Source organism: Panthera uncia, chromosome C2, assembly GCF_023721935.1.
Source record: "Panthera uncia isolate 11264 chromosome C2, Puncia_PCG_1.0, whole genome shotgun sequence".
Classification (NCBI taxonomy): Eukaryota; Metazoa; Chordata; class Mammalia; order Carnivora; family Felidae; genus Panthera; species Panthera uncia.
The window spans coordinates 3711967-3733525 of NC_064810.1; the positions used below are offsets into that span (position 1 = coordinate 3711967).

The following is a 21559-nucleotide window of genomic DNA, read 5'->3' on the forward strand; positions in this document are numbered from 1 at the left end:
CCCCCCCCCCCCCCCGTGGCAGAGCGCTCTTGAAAGTTAGGAGACAGACCGGAGAGCGAAGGACCCGTGATGGGGGACCAAGACAAAGCTGCTGGATCTTGCCCCCCACACGTCACGTGTGCCAGACCCCGGGGGCCCCGGGAGGGACTTGTGGGAGGCGCCCACTGCCCTCCTGGCTCCCCTGCCCCTTCTGGAGTCCCAGGTGGATTCCGGTGCCAGCGGGACACTTACTGCTTGTGCACCTGATGGATGAGTAACCGTGACCGCAATATGATCCCTTGTATAGAAATGCGTTTTTCCCCAAGAATGTATTTCCCGAAGGCCTGCGTTCCTTGACCCATGGAGGTGGTGGCCGTTTGCTGAGTGCCCGCCACTCGCGGGACATTGTTCGGGGGGCTTTCAGTACCTCGATCTTCTCTTTGGATCCTCAGGGCACCTGGCACAGAGGCGTTGTCAACATTGTACAGGTGGGGAAACTGAGGCCTAGACAGGCTCGGCGACCCGCCCAAGGTCACACGGCCTGTGGGTGGCCGAGCTGGGATTGGGAGCGAGCTGCCTCCGCCCTCAAAGCTCAGGGACTTATCACGTAACTGCTCCTGCGTTCTCCTGCGGTGTGTTTCTTCCGTGGCTCATGATGTGGTGACTTACTTTTACGCTTGAGACATCTTGATGACAAACCCCCGGCGTCCACTCTTTCTAGGCGTTCCACAGAGGGATCGAGGCCTGGTGTGTTTGGGGAGGTACCCCCCAGTCTTTGCTCATCACCCTTGGCTGTCATCCTCCTTCACCTGCCTGTGCAGCTCAGGGGAGAAGCCTGTGGCCATTCGCTTTAAGGAGAGTGAACGCTTCGTGTGTGGATGCCTCACCCTCCAGAATAGTCCCTAGGGGCCCCTCTGGCTGGTCTTTCCCCCTGGCCTTGACGTGCCCAGCCAGAGATTTAAAAAACGAAGAGTCTTTGAGTGTCAATGAATATAAATTCATCAACTCAGAAGACTGTGTTCTGAGCTATTGAAAAAATAAACTGTACCTTTTAGATGAAAAAAAAAAAAAAAAAAAAAACAGCTCAAGGTCAGCTGACTGCCATCTGTCTTGATGCCTAGAATCTGTGCCCCAGCTGCCCAGAGCTGGACATCTCCTACTCAGGGGCACCCCCTCACCTCTCCCCGTCTCTCGCTCTCTCTCTTAAGTTATCTCCACACCCAGGCTTGAACTCACAACCCTGAGATCGAGAGTCACGAGCTTTCCTGATTGAGCCAGCCAGAGACTCTGGAACCACCCCACCTCTTGTGGGGGACTTAAAGCCATGTGACCTCACGCATGTGCGCAAACACGGATTCGTTTCCCCAAGAGGCCGCTGTCTTTGACCCCCGCGGGTGACCTGGCGTCGTGGGCCTGGGTTCCGTGGCTGCGCATACTTTGGGCTGGTGGTGTGAACAGGTGGGAGCCCCTTCCCAGGTCTCTGTCAAATTCGAGCAAGCCTGGGCCGCGTGATCTGCGGCGCCCCTCACGTCTAACCGTGGGACTCCCGACAGCTTCCGGTGCAGAGGCATGACCCTGCGTCCTGCAGATGTGGGATGGCCCTGCTTCAGTCGTGTCTCTTCATGTCCTGACGTTTCTCGATTGGCCTAAAAAAAATAGGGTTGCCTTAGATGGGATGCTTCCGGATTACCCACGTGCCTGGAGTGTTGAGGAAGAAAGGAGGAACGCTCTGGTCTGGGATTGGTCTTTGGTCGGCCAGGTAAAGCCGAGAACACCGAAGAAATAGCTGAAGGTGTTGCCCGGGTCACCCTCATTGTTTGTGTGGGAGCGGGCCGCGCTCTGTGTTGGGGGACAGAGATTTGGCCTGTGTGTTCTCTGTTCTCTACCTGCTGGTGGCCACACCTGCAGGGTCTTAGACGTCAGTGTTTCCCCGGCGCCTGCCCGGAAGAGGCAGTAATGCACCGGGGTCAAGCTGAAAACGGGCAGATCTGCTCTGATGGCTTTGCGAGGACGCGGGTTCGTTGCCATTGTGGTGTCACGTGCGGATTGGCTGTGGGTGCCTCGTGTTTCTCCGCCCGCCCTGATGCCTGGAAGCGTTGCTTGATCTGATCTCAGATGGCACGTTTTGCAGACAGGATCTGGGTAAGTGAGTCGTCGTACCCTGCCCTGTCCGGGCCCACCGCTATCCCCGCACTGACTGGGGGCCTGGGTAGGGCAGGTGTTGGTGTGGCGTGAGTGGTTGTCCCCACCCCGGTGGCCGGCCAGCCCCGCGGGAGTTTCCCTTGTCGTCCTCCTCCGGCTCTGTTCCCGCTAATCCCCGATTAGGGTTGACACCCGGAGCCTGCTCTCCGCCCCAGAGCAGCAGCTTAGGGGCGCCCTCCTGCCCCTGCCCTGGCCTGGGACGCCCCTTCTCAGCCCGTCACCGGGGGGTTGAGGACACACCGGCTGGCATCTTCCATGCAGGTGGAATTGTCTGTCACCGGAGACAGTGGCCCTTCCCCACGTAAGCTCTCTGCTCCAGCTCTGAATTTTAACTCTGGAGGGAACCCTGAACTCGGTAGCAGAGTCCCTTCCGTGTGCTGGAGAGGCCGGGCTCGCCTAGCCCCTGGGCGGGTGTCCCTGTGGTGTGCCCGTGGCTGGAGTCACGCTCGCCGTGCACGGCAGGTTTCCCTTTGAGACCCACACGTTCCCGTGATTGAGGCACAGCCGGAAAGGGTGAGAGGACGCGATTGTTTGACCTAGCGTCCTAACAATGGGCATGTCTGGCGTCCGAGGACGATCAGTGACTGGCCTCTCCTTTGACCCCGGATGACCAGTGACTGTGGCAGTGCAGGCCGCTCGTGTCAGACGGGCCCCTGGGATTCCGGCTCTCGCTCCAGAGGCATTTGTAAATTAGACGGGATGGTGACTCGGGGAGCCACGAGAGGAAAGCCTCGCCGCTGGGCCAGCTGGTGGGGTGGTGCCGGGGGTTTGGGGAGCACAGGCGGGTTGCCCCTCCCCCGCCCCACAGTTCAGACCCGGTAGGTTGGCCAAACGCAGGCAGCATATACTGTGGTTGTCCCCAGCTCCCCAGGTAGCTTCTCACCAGTGAGGGGCCTGCAGAGACACCCCTGTCCCTCAGCCGGCCACCAGGCAATCAGGGTCCCCCCCACCTAGCCACACGTCCCCCCTGGTGCTGCAAACACGGGATTCCCATCCAGCTGGTGGCGGTTGAGTCGCGGAGAACAGAAAGCCGCCAGAGCTGGCTCAGTCGCCGGCCTGGGAACTAATACCCCAGCATCCCAAGGCAACAGCTGGCGCTCCCCCTCCAGCCCCCCTGCACTTACCTGAATGTTTACAAAGCGGTTTGTGGTGAGCGTCAGCGGCCCTGCTGGTGCTGTGTGTCCCCAGCACCCAGCCAGGAGGCCCTGGAAGCCAGGGTGCTGGTGGACGGGCAGCCGGGGCAGGGTGTCCCTCTCAGGGCGGACGCTGCCGGGCCACACGGGGGGAGGGTGGGGGGTTGGGGGTGGGCCCAGAGGGAGGGCTGTGTTCCGTGGCTGGTGCTTCTGGACTTGGATGGAAGGGGGCTGCCCAGCTTGGCTGAGGCCCTGAGTTAGGAGGGTCACCAAAGCTATTTGTCTCTTGAGTCATTTGCCTGGGGGTTTTTTCGGAGGAATGTTCTCAATGCAGAGGACCAGCACTGCGGGACAATTTGTGGTCTTTGTTAAAAAAAAAAAAAAAAAAAAAAAAAAAAGACGCCGTGTGAACTTGAACCATGTTATTAATAGCTCTGACTTGTGTATGAGCCTTGACATTTGAAAAAGTAAACAAAGCGACAAGACTTCACGGTTTTTCGCCGCGAGCTTTGAGCGGTGCTCACAAAAAATCCAAACTTCGTGACCGGCGCGCGCAGCCACAGTATAGGAGGTCAGTCGGTAAGAAGGTGAAGGTGACTTTGGGTCAGGGCCGTGGATCTGTCCCGCCCTGTTTGAGCTTTCTGTTGCTCAAACATTCAGGGTTCTGTCCTTGTGCGGCCTTCCCACGGGCCATTCCTTTTGTCCGGAACATTTCATTAACCTTCCAGGTCTCAGCGCAGAGGCCCCCGGGCTTCCCGTTCTGTGAGGATGCTGCCCCAGCCCCAGCCCAGCCACCTGCCCTGCTCCCTGCACCTCGTGGTCACTTGTGCCCTGGTCCGCTCCCGGGATGGTGAGCCCGGCCAGACCCCTGACCCTCCGGGCACGGCCACCTCTGCACCCAGCACAAGGCTGGCCTGGAGCAGGTGGCAGTCGGGAGGTGAATGTCAGGCCCTGGTAGGAACCTGTCCCTGGAGGAGGAGGAACCGGGGAGGCGGGGGGGGGCATGTGCATCACCCCGTCTGGACACAGGCCTTCCCTCCCTGGGAGCCGGCCAAGCCTGGGCAAAACAAGCTGTTTAATGTGCTTTGTTTTTCACTTCTAAAGAATCAACAGTAAAGGAGGCTCACTGATGACTTTGCAAATTGTCAATCCGCAACCCGGGAGTAGGCTCCAGTTCCGGCTGTGCTTTGCGCTCACCCGTTCTCCTAAAGAGACAGGAATTCGGGGGAAGGAAGAGTGGGTGTCGTGCGTACGTCAACTAGAACGCGGCCAAAGCTAACTTCCATTCCCACCGGCCCGGCCGTGGGTTGCTGAGGAGGGAGGGGACTTGTCGAACAGCTTGGAACAGCAGTGTGTGCCCTATTGAGGCCAGAAGGCAGCTCTGGGGCTGTGTGACCTTGGGCAAGCCTGACCTCTCTGTGCTTCCTCGGTAGAAGAGGACAGTTTGGGGTTCAACCTGGAAAACAGTCCACCATGGGTGAGATGGGCCCCGCGTGGGGCAGGTAGGAAGAAGGGTCAGTAAAGGTGGGCAGTTTCCTTGTAAAGCCTTTAAAAACAAAACAAAACAACTTTTTACTGCTTTTAGATAAAGTTACAAAAATAACAGAGTTCCATACATTCCCTCTCCCGGCCTTACATAACCAGAACATAGCATCCGAACCAAGAAATTAACATCGGCACGATGTTACCAGAATTCCTAGTGCCCTGATACAAGCAGTGTGACATAGGAGGAATTGACATCCGCACAAAGCCTTTAGCTGAAGACCTTCCTTGAATTTCACCCAGTCTGCCAGTACCCTTTCATCGTTCCGGGGTCCCACGCGGGTCCCACGGCGGGCACTGAACCGCGGTCTCGCCCAGTCTCCCCGAGTCTATAATCGTTCCCCAGGCTTTCATCCTCTTGCATGACCTTGAGGACTCTGAAGAGGATGGATTGTCGTGTTGCCCCATGCCCCTCGGCATGGTGTTTTTACAGGATTGGGCTGTGAAACCACAGGAGTCATGTGCCCCTGTTAGTGTCCTGTATCGTGGGCTTTGTGATGTCAGAGTACTTACTGCTGGGACGTTGGCCTTGGTCCCGTGGTTAGGATGGTTTCTGTCGGGTTTTCTGCTTTATACCTTGTCTCCTGTCCTGTCCTCGCCTTTGTGGTGAACAGATACTTCGGGGAGCTGCTTTGAGATGATGTAAATCTGGCACTTGTCAAACTTCAGCTCACTGATTTTGGCACCCAGGGTGTACCTGGTCTGCAACGTTTGCTTCCGTACAGTTTGTGGATGATGGTTCTCCGTTTCCTTCTCTCCTGCGTTTGTTCATTGCAATTCTACTGCGAGAAAGAGCTACCCATCTCCTCCTTGTCCGTATCCACTCGATGATCGGCACTCGTGCGGGCTCGTGGATATTTCTTGGTAGCCTCTTGTGTTCTTCCATCCAGATACCAAACATGTATTGCTTTGGCACTTCCTTTCTTCGTGACTCCACAAGACGTTTGTTCTAGACTCCCCTCCAGCTTTTTATTTTCCCCTCTTCCAGCCCTGGGTTCAGCCACTTCTGCCAGCAGTGCTGATGCCTTTCCTTGGGGAGGTGTTTAGAAACCAAGATCTGGGCATCGTGTGTGCTCATTACTGCTGGGGTCTCATTCCTTCCAGACCCTTTCAGTGCACGGAGCTCGGCAATAAGTGTGTGTTTGCACATGTCGGCCATTCTGGACCTTTCTGTCCGCCTCTGAGAGAGCATGACTTCACACTGATGGCTCGGATTGCAGCCCAACAGCGCAGAGTTCAGCCTCCTTCTTTCCTTAATTGTACCCTCCGTCTCCAAGACTGAGGCATCTGGCCCTTCCTGTGTGTAACATATTTACTTACTGGGTCAGTTCTAGGACTCGCACAAAGTCGTTTCAGCATTGCTAAGGTTAGCACCCACGAGAAACACACCTACAGACGAGGTTATGCCTGCTGCAGTCAAGCTGTTGTCATCCAAAGTTTCTTAGGTGAGATGTGTGTCTTCCCACCCCTTTGGGGGTTGGGGTTATGGTGTTCATTTGTAATAGGGGTAGGTTTGTTTGTTGGTGTTGGTGTTCCATCTGGGATTTCTCCCACATCCTGACTTTTTTTAGAGTTCATTTATTTAAAAAAAATTTTTTTTAATGTTTATTTATTTTTGAGAGAGAGACAGAGGGTGAGCAAGGGAGGGGCAGAGAGAGAGGGAGACACAGTATCTGAAGCAGGCTCCAGGCTCCAAGCTGTCAGCATAGAGCCCGACGCGGGGCTTGAACTCACGAGCTGTGAGATCATGACCTGAGCCGAAATCAGCTGCCCAACCAACTGAGCCACCCAGGTGCCCCAAGAGTTCATTTATTTAAGAGAGAGAGAGCAGGGGAGGGGGGGGGGGGGGGGAGAGAGAAAATCCCAAGCAGGCTTTCCACCATCAGCGCAGAGCCCGACTCGGAGCTGTGAGATCGTGATCTGAGCCAAAAGCAAGAGTCAGATGCTTAACCAACTAAACCACCCAGACACCCCCCGCTCCTGATTTTTAAAATTCATTTTTTACCCAGTGATTTGGAATGCCACGTTCGACGTATATGAAGTGTGTCCGTGCATTTGGGTGTGTTCTGGACGGGCTGTTCTAGTCCCCTGGACCGTCTGCGTGTTCGTGCACCTGCACCACACAGTTTGAATTGCGGAGGTTCTGTAACGTGTGTTCACGCTGGGTGGTCCTCCTCCTGGTGTTCCTTCCTCAGCGTGCTCCTGCCGATGCCTGTGTGTTGCTTCTCCGTGTGGTCGTGAAGTCTTGCCCTGTAGACTCTGCAACGGGCAGGGTGTGAACGATTCCGCGTGCTCGCCGGGCTTCCGGAACCCGAGCCTCAGGCAGCGTGGGAGCGAAAAGGAATCCCCGGGTCCTTATTTGAACACAAATACCGTACTTCCTTTGCGAGACCGCCGCTCGACATTGAATCTCCCAGCGGAACCTTTTCAGGGTTTTAGTCCCAAAGGTGCCGGAGGTGGGAGAGGACAACCTGCATCCACTGATCTGGGGGCAGCAGGTGATGATGCTGAATCTCTATCGATCAGCTCCCTGAGCCAGCGGTTCCGTGCGCTCAGCGAGCTCGCGGCGGGCACCTGCCGCTGGCCAGCAGGGCACACACGGGACATAACCTCCGGCCACGGGGAGTGTCTGCAGAGGGGCCCAGGCCGTGACTACATCTCTCTCGAGAAGTAGACTGGATTCTCCCCTGATGACCTTTAGGGGGTGAGGTAGATGTCACTAAAAGCAGGGCGAGGTTAGAAGCATGTTAACGAGAACATTCTGTGTCTTTCAGTGTCACTCTTGGTCCTCGGGAATTGTTAAGAAGCAGCCCCAGGAGAACTCCATCACTTGCTCGTTGGCACTGTGCTTGCCAGGAGAGCTTTGGTGCATTTTGGCTCAGGTCATGATCTCATGGTTCGTGGGTTTGAGCCCCACACTCTGACAGCATGGAACCTGCTTGGGTTTCTCTGTCTCTCTCTCTCTCGCTCTCTCTCTCTCTCTCATTCCCTCTGTCTGTCCCCCCACTCAAAATAAATAAATAAACTTAAAAACATAAGAAACTTAAAAGGCCAAGACTTGGTTGACTATCCCTGCCCTGATTTATTATTTTATAAAACATCAGTGTTACTGCCTTGTGGACATATTAATTTAATTGCCTACGTGTCATTTGGAGATTAAAAAAATTTTTTTAAGTTTATTTATTTTGAGAGAGAGCGTGAGCTTGGGCTGGGAAGGGGGGGCGGGTAGAGAGACGGGGAGAGAAAGAATCCTAAGCAGGCTCCGTGTTATCAGCACAGAGCCGGATGTGGGGCTGGAACTCCCGAACTGTGAGATCATGACCTGAGCTGAAATCAGGAGTTGGATGCTTAGCCCACCGAGCTACCCAGGCACCCCTCATTTGGAGATTTTTAATTGCAAAAACCAAAATGGACCTAGGCTGATAAGCCGCAGAAGGGTTTACTCACGGGGTGCGGTAGGGTGCACAGAGCTGAGGGCAGAGTTGAACCAGGAGACCTTGGGGGGCAGGAGCCCGGCGGCTCCAAAGCTCTGGGCAGCAGGGGCTCAGGAATCCGCTCCTTGGGCATAGCAGCCAGGCTGGTTCATTCTGAGCCAAGGGATCTCAAGTTCCAGCGAGAGGCGGCTGGGCCCTGGGAGAGGGGAAGGGGCCGCACCTGAAGTCACAATGCGGGCAACCACGTGGACGGGGAGAGGCGGTCCTCTAAGACCAGAGAGAAGGCTGGCCTTTGCCAGGAGAAGAGGACGGAGCCCTTGAACTTGCCGTGCTTGGCCAGATACGGTGCTGGACCTGCGGGGTCGCCCCAAGCACGCTGCCCCGGGAGCCGGGCTTCTCTCCTGCCCGTGTAAACACGGGTGTTCAGGTTCCCTTTGCCGTCGTTAGGGCCACCTCCCTGGGTTGTTTGCCATCCTGCTCTGGGAACCAAAGCCCGGCCCGGGCACACCGCGTCGTGAGCAGGTTCTCGGGGGCGTGTGCTCTCCGTGACCCCTGCTGCTGTTTAGAAGCACACATTGGAGTGACAGGAGTCAGATGACGTTCCCAGATTTGCAGAGCTTTCTCGCCAGTATGCCGGTTTTAAGGAGGGCCTCACCGTGCTTCTCCCTCTGTTCCAGGGCCCGCTGCTCCTGTCCTTCGAGGAGGACCCGCTGTGGCAGCCCCTGGGGCTGGAGGTGCACCGGGTCTTCAGTGTGGCCAGGTCAGCCCAGGAGAAGGTGAGCTGGGGCGTGGGCGCCTGCCGTGGACCCTTACCTGCCGAGGGAGCAAACGTAAAGCCTAGGTGGCGGGGGTCGGGGGGAGGTTATTGGGTCTTAGGATTATTGAAAACGTGGGCACCTTAAAAACCTAAAAAAAAAATTCTGGTCTATCCTGTGATGAACGGATACGTAAGCTATGGTCGATCAGCACAACGGGATGTGCTTTGGCCTTAAAAAAGGAGAGGCGGACGCATGCCGCATGCCCGGGCCTTGAACACACGGTGTCTATGTCGCGTGTCCCGGATGGATCCATCCAGGGAGACGGGACGTGGACTCAGGGTCGCCGGGCACGGGGTGGGGGGCAACGGATTCTGCCTGCCCGCGGGCGCAGAGTGTCTTTATGGGGTGACGGGCAAGTTAAACGACCTGTGAATTACATCTCAACAAAATGCATATATTTTTGCGTGTGCGTATATACAGGTGGCATAGATTTGAGCCATTTCGATGCTATGGAGAGTTCATCTTCCAGCCCGTGATCGTTCACAGGTTAAAATTACTTATTAGACGGGTCGAATGCTGTGAATGGTGAAAACAGAAATTTTGTTTTTTAATGGCAAGTATCTGCAAAAAGTCCTCAGACGCTTTCTCTTACATACAAGGGTTACCCCCCCGTGTCTGTCTACCTTTCCCTGCCAAGTTGCACACGCGCCATTTAGCAGACAGTGGGGGGCAGCTGCGTGAGCCCAGGTGGCTGGAGAAGAAGAGCATCGCCGGACCCTGAGCCCTGCCCTTGGATTCTGCTTCCCGTCCCCGCTGTAGAGTGTTGTTTGCCGCTCGGGTTCCTTTTCTGTTGGTTTGTTGGTTGGTTTGTTTAGAGACAGAGAGAGCAAGCGGGGGAGGGGGAGAGAGAGAAAATCCCAAGCAGGCTGTCAGCGCAGAGCCCGACGCGGGGCTCGAACCCACAAACTGTGAGACCGTGACCTGAGCCGAAGTCGGACGCTCAACCGCCTGAGCCCCCCCCCCCGGGCGCGCCTGGTTGCTTCTCTTTACAGCTCAGGCTTCTGGCTGGACCACAGCCTCCGTGTTCATGTTCTGTCGGTGGATAAGCGAGTTGTGTTCTGTCTTCCACAAGCACAGCAAACCCGCGTGGTGCTTGGCAGGGTTACTGTCCCGAGTCCTCAGGCGCCAGCAGGGGGACGGCTCACGAGCAGCTGAGCTGCAGGGTTGTAGATGTGCCTGCTGCACCTTGACCAAGGGTTCCAGGATTGGCCACCAGAGCGCCGTTCCCCGCCTGCTGCGTCCTGGCGGCCCAGGAGGGCTCTCCGCCCCCCTCCCCCTTGCCGGTGCTGGAGTCTCGTGCTGTGTTCTCCCTGTAACGACGGTGGGGAAGTCTCTGGAAGATATTGGGGTTACAGGAGGAGGCTGGTGGTAACGATGCCGGGGTGCTGAGACCAGCATGGCCCGCGAGGGCCGAAGGGGCTGGGCAAGCAGGTGCCCGGAGCTTTTATGACACCGGGGGGCTGAGGGCAGTTCACTCCGGGAGCCCCCTCCCTGTCATGGGCCGATAGGGACCGAAGCCCTCCGTGGTGGCAGTTTCTGCTTGGTGCTATCTGACACTGTCCCGGTCGGGGAGGAAGAGTTCAGGGCTGGCCCGGAGGTGTAGAGGAGGGAACCGACAGGTGGACCTAGCGATCGAGCATTTTCGAAGGTCTTCACGTTTAGTGCCAGACAAGCAACCTCAGGAAGCGGATGGTGAAGCCATGCTTATTTTAATACAGCGACAGAAATGGCGCACGCTCATTAAAACGTTGGGAACAGTGTATGGGGCGCCTGGGTGGCTCCGTCGGTTAAGCGTCCGACTTCGGCTCGGGTCACGATCTCGCGGTCCGTGAGTTCGGGCCCCTCGTGGGGCTCTGTGCTGACGGCTCGGGGCCTGGAGCCTGCTTGGGATTCTGTGTCTCCCCCTCTCTCTGCCCCTCCCCTGCTCGCCCTCTGTCTCTCTCAGGAATAAATAAACATTAAAAATTAAAAAAAAAAAAGGTTGAAAACCATATAGACACCTGCCCTCTTGTCCCCTGCACACAGCCCTCTTCCTCTGCTCCCCCCGGGAAGGGGCCGCTGCCCCCCGCCCCCAGTGAACTCTCTGAAGCGTCTTACGCGCTTCAGACAAGAGGCAGAGCGCATACAGCATCTTGTTTCGTCTTACGAGTTTCTTCAGAGGTTTTGACTTCCGTGTGTTCTTGGCCAGATGAGGAAACGGGAGTTTGTCATTGCCTTGTCAAGGCTACCGGTGGCGCTGTCCTCGGGCCAGCTGGCCGGCCAGTCGGGTGTCAGGCCCCCAGACCCCCCCCAGACCAGTGGGGGGGGGGGCGCCCTGTTGGCATCTGCCTGGCCCCTGGGAGGTTGGCTGTAGGAAACCCCCCAGTTCGAGGGTCCTGCGCGCCGCCTTCCCCATTCATGGACGGACGGACGGGCGGACGAGCCTTCTGGCTGACCATGGTGCGTTTGAAGTCACGAAGTCAGGTTCATCGGAGTCTCTGTTGTGCTGTGACCTTGGAGGGAGGTCCCATGACACCTGTGTGCCAGGGGAGGTGGGAACATGCCAGGGCCTGTCTCTCCTCGCCCTCGGGACCTCGAACCTTGTGTTCTTGGACCGCTGCATCGGGCAGGACGCTCACAGCAATGGGGTCCTCCTCCTCTTAGGATCTGCCCGCCCCCCAACCCCCAACACGTTCACACGTACCGAAGCCTCTGTCAGCTTCGCTACGTATCTTCCGTGCCCCGCGTGGTTCTTGAGAAGGAAGAAGCTGTGACGGCACTTGGGACCCACCAACAAAGGTTAGAAAGAAATACAGACGCGTGGTTTCGCGGGTATCACCCTCCCCTTCCTGAGCTCGCCCTGTGTGATCGGCCTGTATCTTTCCCATCTCCCGGACCCAGCCCTGATGAGGGACATGTGGGATGGCACCTGAGTTAATGACAAGGACACGTCCAGGCTGGACCAAGCGGGTCGAGCGTGCAGTCACATCTCTGGTGGTCTAGATGCGAATGGGGACTCTGATCTCCCTTTGTGAGCACCTTCCCGACTCATGTTTGGCCCTGAGTGCCTGCGGGCCACCAAGGAACCAAGGAATACCTGCTCTCAGGGTGCCCGGTGCTGGACTTTTTCCTCCAACCCCTGGAGACCCCCGGGCGCCAAAGTAATCGCCTTGGCAGATGTCTTGCTCATCAGCAAATGCCCCACCGCCACGTCCCACGCCGAGAGTGAGGTCTCGCTCAGCTTAGGGAGGTGTGAGTCGTCTTGCACAGCCTGTGATGGGTGCCGAACGCTCACCCTGGCGGCCTTGGCTCAGCAGGTGTGCCGCGTGCCTGCAGCGCCCGGACGCCAGAGGTGTGGGCTCTTTCCAACCCGCAACAACCAACTGGGTGTTTGGTAGCTCGGTTCTGTTCTGAGCCGAATTCCACACGGGGCCCCAGGGGAAGGGCGCAGCCCCACACGACTACCCCCCCTTTCAGATGCCAGTCTCCAGTCGGGGATTCCCACTCCTCCTCGGGTTTGATAATTTGCTGCCACAACTCACGGCATCCGGGAAACCAGCTTGCTTCCTAGTATTCACATCACGGGGAAGGAACAGCCAGAGGGGACAGATGCACAGGGCAAGGGCTGGGGCAAGGGGCCCCTCTCGGGCACACCACCCTCCTAGCACCCTGTCGTGTGGGCGGACCCAGAGCTCTCCAAATGTCACCGTTTGGAGTTTTCCTGCAGGTTTCATTACTCAGGCGGGATTGAGTAAATCACTAGCAAATCACGATTGAACTCCCTGGAGGCCAGGAGTGGGGCCGAAGGTCCCAACGCCCCGATCGTGGCTGGCATTGCTGGTAACCAGCCCCCGTCCCGCAGCGACGCATGGACCTCCCGCCATCAGTCATCTCCGTGGCACACACAAAACACCGTCATCGTTTGGGAGACTGTAGTGGTTTTGGGAGCCGGGAGCCGGGGACAAAGACCAGACGTTTATCCCAAGCACCAAGCCCTGCGGGGGTTTTGAGTGGTGGAGTTTCCTGCAGGAATTCTGTCCTTGCAGCGAGCCTGTGCTCGCCTGGCGGGACATCTTTCTGTCACATCCCTGTCGCTGTGGCTCCCTGTGTGCGGTCTCGGCTGGCCCTGGCGGGAGGCCGGACCCAGGCGTTCCCCGTGGGGCCCTCTGCACCAAAGGCATCACCTTTGAACTTTTCTCCCGGGACTCTCTCTGCCTTCTCTTCCAGTCCCAACACGCACTGAATATATTTATTTCTCCCAGACTGTAATTACCCTCTTACACAAGAGCGACGAGTTTCTACCTACGTTCTCTTTCTGCACACATCCCGGGAGAGTTTTGCTGCAGAACGTTTGACCCAGAAAAGGAGAGCCTTTGTTTCTGCAGCGCACGTGGCCCGAGAGCGAGTTCTGCCCCCGCGAGACGTCCCAATAGCCCTTTCACGGCGTGGCCGTGGATTTAGAAATGCCGCGCCGGGTTCCGTGGAGGTAAGAGGTCTGCGAGGGCCGTGTGGCAACTCCTCCAGTGTGAGTCAGGCGTTGAGAGTCGTGCCGTGACAGGTACCCAGTGACGGAGCCGTGCATTTCCTGCCGGGAGCGTGGTGCATCTCTCCGGACACAACCGCTCGGAAGGCTTGCGGGTGAGAACAAGGGTCACGCTTGGTGCTGGAAGCCGTCTTCGGAGGCTGTGAGCCACGTTGGCTTTCTTGGTGTGAGGCCAGGTGTCCTCTGGAAAGCCTTAATCATCCCTGTCTGCAGCGCCATCCGCAAATAAATAGAGGCTTCTAATGGTATAATGATCATCTGTAGGTTACAGTTTAGAATCGACGTAATAACCCACCCAGCGTGGGGGAAAGCCCAGCTCAGAAGCCCGGGAGACACCGGCTGGATCTGGGCTCGTTTGGGTGCTTCCTTCTCGCTCTGAGCCGTAGGCAGGTAGGGTCGGCGAAGGACGCGTCCTTCCCCGGCAGGGTTGTGGGACGAGCGAGGGCCAGCCTGTGCCCTGGCCCCCGATGCTATCAGCTGCAACCCGCTCGGGGCCACGGGCCTGGCCTCTTCGCGTTCACCGTACTTCTCTGCCGGAACAAGAACCACGCCCGTTGTGCAGAGGAGGAAACCGAGGCACAGAGAGGCTCAATCACTTGGCCAACTTGACTCTGAGCTACGACGTGGTAGAGGCTAGAGCTGAAGCCCAGTCAGCCTCCAGGAGCAGGCTGAAGCACGGCGCGCCATCGTCCCCGCTGGGACTGCGCGTTCTTGCCGTTCTTTCCCACCTGCTCCCGCCCCCACCCGGCCGTGAAAGAGACGGTGGCGAGGGGGGGGCGAGAGGAAAGGGCAAGAACTCACCTTTGCTTCTGGAAAACAGAACAAACAGAGCCGAGACAATTGCGCGGACTCTCCCCCAGAGTCTGGTTCCGCGTTGCATGTCGGGGAACCCCACAGCCGGCCCGGGGTGTGTGTCGTGCACTGTGCGTGCCCGTGCTTTCTACCTGAGGCTGTCACCGGTGTGTGTACTGAGACCCACTCTGAGAGCATCCGGGGTCCCCTGTGCTCTTCCCAGACCTCAGCGGGCCCCTCGGTTTGCGAGGGTGGCACAGTCCGGGTTGTCCGTGGTTCTCTCCCTGGCTGCAAGTAAGAAGCCTGGTTGATTATTATTATTATTATTATTTTTTGCTTCGTATGACTTGAAGTGCCAGGTTCCCCATTAGCCTCGTATGCACGCAACAATGCTGGCAGGTTGTGAAATTGTTTTGAACCGACGTCTTTCCAAAGGTAGGCATGGAGATTCCTCAGCGGAGGCCCCACCCTCTGAGACCCAGGGTGGACGCCACCCTGGAAACGGGGAGCCGTGCCTCCTGGGAGCTGCACCTGTGTGGGTTCGCGCGTACCGAGTTCCGGGCTGAGCCAGCCCAGGGGTTCCGGGTAAAGGACCCGCAGACCAGCTGCAGCTCTGTTGGCGTGTTGGAGTTCTGGGAAGCAGCGTTCAGGGTACGTGTGATAGCAGGGCTGCTCTAGACAGGGAGCGTGGCAGCCGGCTGAGAAAAGACCCGATTCCCTCCGGCCTTCCTTTTATTTGTTTGTTTGTTTAGAAGATTTATTTATTCTGAGAGAGAGAGAGAGCCCGTGCACGAGTGGGGGAGAGGTGGAGAGAGAGAGAGAGGGAGAGAGAATCCCAAGCAGGCTCCACACTGTCGGCACAGGGCCTGATGCGGGGCTTGATCTCACGAACCGGTGAGATCATGACCTGAGCCGAAACCGAGAGTTGGATGCTTAGCTTCCTGAGCCCCCCAGGTGCCCGCCTCCTGCCTTCGTTTTAAAGGGAGTGTCCTGTACGTGTCGTGTAATACACAGGGGTGATGAAAGAGAATGGCACGTTCCCGGACAGAGTTTTAAGCTAAGCAATGCCCACGGTAACCGCGTTACGTAGTAACAGTACTTCCTGGGGGTGTATTCTTCCCGCAAAGCCTTGTTGTTCATCGGAAAGCGTCCCAACGAGAGGAGGCATGGGAGTACTCCTGGGGTAGGGTGTCGGAGCCCGTGTGGCCCGGGGCACGCCCGTCAGTACGATCAAGTAGGACATGGGCCCAGCATTCCACGGGGTCGGCTGCCGTCTTGTTTCTAGCGTCTTTCGTCTCTCCCCGGGTGAACAGGATTAGCTTCGTAGACATTCTGATTATATTGACCTCTGATGGGTTTTGCTTGGTTTTGGTTTGTTTTTTAAAGTGGATTTCCGTCTTTCGAGGTGGGGGGAAGGGCAGAGAGAGGGGGAGACAGAATCCCAAGCAGGCTCCGTCAGCGCAGGGCCCGACCTGGGGCTCCATCCCACAAACCGCGAGATCACGACCCGAGCCAAAAGCAAGAGGCGGACGTCGAACCAACTGAGCCATCCAGGCGCCCCTCATGGGCTTTACTTTTTAAATCGAGTCTCTACCCCAGAGTCGAAATAATTGTTCGCGTCAGCCTGGCGCCGTCGTAAAGAATATTTACAGAGGGGAGTCTGGAGAGCAGCGTTGGGAGCTCCGAGTGATTGGTGAAGGGGCTTTGCATGCATTTCATTTTGCAGGTCTTTCCTCAGGCTGTTGTAAAGCGTGATCACGGCGAGAAAGGTCCAGTGACATCAGCCCTTCCGTTGCGTTTTCACGGCTGTGTTCCCGGTTCTTGTGGGGACAGAAGTAATTACATTATTTCCAGTTCTCTGGAGTGTTCTAAGAGAAGAAGGAGCTGAGGCAGCTATACGGGAAGCTTAATTGGAAAGGAACGTGGAAAGAGTGCCCTGAGAGGTGAAGCTATTACAGGCCTTTCTCTGGCAAGCGTTAGCAAAACTCAGGGGTGCCTAGGCCTGGGATCCTTTGGCCCCGAGTCGAAACAGAGGAATACAGTTTCAAGATAAGAACCTATTTGCAGAGGCGAGCGACCGTTTGAGCTTGTGGTCTTGAAGCTGGAGAGAGAGGGCACAGGAAAGTGAATGAAGCCCCCCCCCACCCCAGTCTGTTCTGTCCGAACAGATTACGGTGATGTGAGCTCGCCCTCACGTTCCCGTGATGCATCCCTCCCAGGCTTCTCCCTCGATCTATGGGAGTGGACCAGGCCTTTACCTTTGGGACCCTCACTACGTGAAGTCCGTCCCCCATAAACGCTCCCTTCTGCAGAAGAGGGGGCTTTGTCTGGGGTACACGGTGCAGCTTTTCGTTGGTGCGATTTTGAAATGGTTTATGTAATCGAGGAGTTGTCTGCTGCCTTTGAAAAAATGTCTCAGGCATAAAGCAGGTGGGTTGGCAGCTGGCTGCGTCCAAGGGAGCCCCTCCCTGTGCTCCTAGATCAGGGCTTCGTGGAGTCCTGGTCTGGGGCTGGAGGCTCATGTCTGTTCTCGGAGAAGTGCTTGGTCCCATCGCAGATACTAGATACTGTTTCTCCCTAACTTAAAATATTTTTTTAATGTTTATTTATTTTTGACAGAAAGAGAGAGAGAGAGAGAGCGCGCGGGGGAGGGGCAGAGAGAGAGGGAGACACAGGATCCAAAGCAGGCGCCAGGCTCTGAGCCATCAGCACAGAGCCCGACGCAGGGCTCGAACTCACTCATGGTGAGATTGTGACCTGAGCCAAAGTCAGACGCTTAGCTGACTGAGCCACCCAGGCGCCCCCAGTTTCTGCCTAACTTTGTAAGTCCATCATCAATATCAGACTACCTCAGCGAGCAGCCCGAGCACCGAGGACTGTAAAACTTCCGAAGGGATCCTCGTAAACGTGGGTGTGCTTGGGGGTGGGGAGACTGCGGGTTAAGATCAGGGTCTCTACCTGTTCGTCCTTATTTAGGCGGATGTCAACCCTGGACATTCTGGCCCCTTGGGAAGCTGACCGGGTGGAAGGGTCTCTGGAACCTCGGGTCAGGCGACCCTGCCTTCTGCTGCTCCGGAAGGGGTCCCCTGTGCGGTGGTGAAGGCTCGCCACCATTCGCCGGGGTTGAGAGAATTTAATCTCCATTGTGGATAACACCTTAATGCACTCAGAGAAGATTACTTATGGTGAAAGCCTTTCCATTTTGTTCTTGTCCATTTGACAAATGGGGCATTATTATTCCCAGGGTGGCAGGGGCGGAGGCTGGCCTGGACGAGGGTTTGGCCCTGCTCATTGTCCCTCCAGCTGGGCTCCCAGCAGCCCCAGCTCCAGTCGCGTTTTGTTGGGCCATGCTGAAGTGTTGAGGCAGGTTCAGACTGTTGCTTTCGTTAGCTTTTCCACCTGAATGGGGCTGGGACACCTGTCTGTGTGACAGGTTTTATTTAGGGGGTCGGAACCCATAGGTCTGGCAAGATTGCACTTGGTCTGGGTCAAAGACATTTGGGACCTACAGATACTCCGTGTTTATAATATTGCACTTACTTTCTTGATGTGACTTGAGTAGTAATTGGGACCGTTGGAGCCTTGTATTCGAGAAGTTTTAAAGTCTTTTTAAATTTAAATCTGCTTGTTGATTTATTTGCTCTTTTTTTTTTAATTTTTGAGAGAGAGAGAGAGAGAGAGAGAGAGAGAGACAGAATGCGAGCAGGGGAGGGGCAGAGAGAGGGGGAGACACAGAATCCGAAGCAGGCTCCGGGCTCTGAGTTGTCAGCACAGAGCTCGACGCGGGGCTCGAACCCACGAACCAGGAGATCATGACCTGAGCCCGATTCGGACGCTCCACCAACTGAGTCACCCAGGTGGCCCTAAATTTTTTTTTTATCTTAGGCAATCTCTATATCCAGTGTGGGGCTTGAACTCACAACCCTGAGATCAAGAATCACATCCCCCACCAACTGAGCCACTCAGGCGCCCGAAGCCATGGGGTTCTATTGGTAAAATTCCAGTGAGCTTATTAGAGACGGTTCCAAACACATAACAGGAGTCAAGCTCTCACCCTGCGGTGTTTTGCTCGAAGCCGCATAGAGGCCCGGGCTGTTGTGACAAAGGACAGTGAATGTTCTCCGTGTCATGTCATCTGTGCACGTAACTCCTCTGGCACGAAGCTATGTTCCTCCAGAAAGGATTGTTTACAGAGCATTTATTTTTGAAATGAATAGACGACATTTCTTGCACAAACATTTTTTTGTTCCAACCTTTTGTGAACTCGGGAGAGGCAAAAACAGGCTGGGGATACGTAAACTCCTCCGTGTAGACCGGGCTTCCGAGAGCGACCCACCGGAATGGGTGCCGTGGGTTGCCTGCAGTATTGAGAAAAGGCGAGGTTTTGTCATTCTGTGCCATCGAGGCCTTCCGCGGTGGATGCTGGAAATGGACCCTGTCCTGGGGGGTAGGGGGGGTTAGCGTCCAGGTCGGGTCTTTGCGGGAGGGGCAGATGAGCCCGGGGTGGAGAGGCCCTGGGGGGGGGGGGGGGGGTTTGGGGTGGGGGGGGGAGGAGCTAGCTGGGGTTGGGAAAGAGGAAGGGGGCAGATGTCCCAGCCTGAACTTTGTGAAACAGCGGGCCTGACAGAGTAACTGTTTTGATAATCTTTCCGCTTGGTATTTTATTTTAGATTCTGATAAATCCACCAGAGAATTAAAGAATTTTCTTTTCCTTCCCAAGTGACAGCCTGCGGTGTTCCCTTGGGAATGTGGGGGTAACCTCCTGCCTTACGCCCGGCCTCCTGATGGGTCCCAGTCATCCCCAGGGGCTTGCTCGGCAGTCTTCCAGGGTGGGGGTGACCCTCCATTCTAGAAGATCCTCTCCCGTGGCAGGAATCTGTGGCAGAAACTTGATATTTCTCTTTTCGGTAACAGCTCTCTCTAAAATGCTTTGTGATTTTTATCGGGGATACGGTCTGGCTTATTCCTGGTGTGATTACTTGTCTTTGTCGTGTAGGTCCTTCAGCGAACTCACTCTATGATTCTATTTTTGTTGAGGCCATATAATTTCCTAAGCGTTCAATATTTTATATGTCCTTTGAATTATCCCCGCGTCTTTGAAAACCATTATAGGTTTAAAATTATTCAGATGGAAACAACTTCTTGTGTCCTGGGTATATTTTTAAATGTTGTGCTTGCAACATCTATCACTTGTGTTGTTTCTGAGGCTCATTTTTAGTGAGCGGAGACGGCTAATGGCTTTTACCCCATAGGCACCTGGAAATGTCCGGGGAATTTTAAATCGGCTGGTGGGGAGAAATGGAACACAGTGTCAAGGGAAAACTTCTTGTGGGGAAAGAATGTAACAACTGCTGGGCGAAACAGTGTTAGCTCTGGAGAAACGCATCAGGAAGAAAAGACTTGCAATACTGTTCCCAGTTTTCAAACTAAGTAATAGAAAATATGTGAATGTGGGTATTTATCCAAGTTTGGAACTCTAAATTCTCGTCCTTGCTAACTTTTAACGTCCTGAGTATTGCAGTCGATGAACTGAAACAGGTACACGTAAACGAATTCTCCTGTCATACCTTGTCCCTCCACCAGGTGGTGTCCTGTCACGTGGTGGGCGAGGCCATGCAGTTCCTGGTCAGTGCGGGGCCTGCATCCCCGGGAGACACGGGGCGCCAGCTGTACGGTGTCAGGCTGTCCCCAGTTCATTTACAGGTAAGCGTGGGTAGATCGAGTGAGTCGTGGGGAGACAGTGCTCGTAAACCTGTGGGGTAAGCGTGGCGTGCCCATGGGGCTGTGATTCCCTGATTTTATTAATCATTCATTTCATAGTTTCCAGACCTTCTGTATTATATTGTACCTGCAGGAAATAAAGCGTGCGTGTTGTGTATATGCGCACACACACGTATGACACGCGTACACGTGTGCACATGCACGCACGCACATGCACACACGTATGCATAAAGACACGTGCACGCACACGCATACACACGTACGACATGCATACGTGTATGCACAAAGACACGTGCACGTGCACGCACACATCTACACACAGATATGTGCACACGTAGCACACACGTATATATGTGCACACACATGTACGACGTGCACACACATGTACACACAGTCATGCACACATGTATGCACATACACACATGCACACACATACGTGCACACATACATGCACGCACAAAGACATGTGCACATGCACACACACATCTACACACAGACATGCGCACGCATATGCACACACATCCATACGTGCACACACATGTACGGCATGCTCACACGTACGTATGTGCACACACATGTACACCCACAGACGTGCGCACATGTATGCACACACGTGCACAATACATGTGTGCAAAGATACACGCACACACATACGCACGTACATATGCACACACATCTATACACAGACATGTGCACACGTACACACACACACACACACACAACGAATTCAGAGGTTGCCCATTCACCGAAAGTGGGAGATGTGATATTTCTCAAGGCATGTCCACAAATCCGGGATGTCATTGGCAGGTAGGACAAGGCAAGTGGCATCTGAGGTGGAGGACAGCTGTGCTGCTTCAGGACCCAGTGCCGGACTCTTTCGGAAAGAGTTGGCTTTATTTGTTTGTTTGTTAATGTTTATGTTTGCGAGAGAGAGTGAGCAGGGGAGGGGCAGAGAGGGGGGAGACCCAGAATCCGAAGCGGGCTCCAGGCTCCGAGCTGTCAGCCCAGAGCCCGACGCGGGGCTCGAACTCACGGACCGCGAGATCGTGACCTGAGCCGAGTCGGACGCTCCACCGACTGAGCCACCCATGGAAAAATCAACTTTAAAATGGCTCAGTTGGTTAAGTGTCCCGACCCTTGATTTCGGCTCCGATCTTGTGCTTTGTGAGACAGGACCCCGCGTAGGGCTCTGCGCTGACCGCACGGCGCCTGCTTGGGATCTTCTCTCCCCTTCTGTCTCTCTGCCCCTCCCATGCGCGCGCTCTGTCTTTCAAAAATAAATAAATAAACTTAAAAAAAAAAGAAAGATCTTTAAAAGAACTCTTAGTATGTTTTACAAGTTAAAAGATGAGTGTTCCTGTAGTTTTTCTGATTATAGGCTTATTATTATGATAATTACAGACTCGTACAGGCCTC

General features: G+C 55.5%; 1 protein-coding gene across 1 annotated transcript in view; it reads left to right on the forward strand.

Moving 5' to 3' along the window:
- C2CD2 (C2 calcium dependent domain containing 2) overlaps positions 1–21559 on the forward strand; it is a 48422-nt gene that overhangs the window by 604 nt on the left and 26259 nt on the right. Inside the window, exons 2-3 of the mRNA XM_049627833.1 lie at positions 8968–9066; positions 20006–20125. Of these exons, the coding sequence (XP_049483790.1) occupies positions 8968–9066; positions 20006–20125 (219 nt within the window). The remainder of the gene's footprint in view (positions 1–8967; positions 9067–20005; positions 20126–21559) is intronic.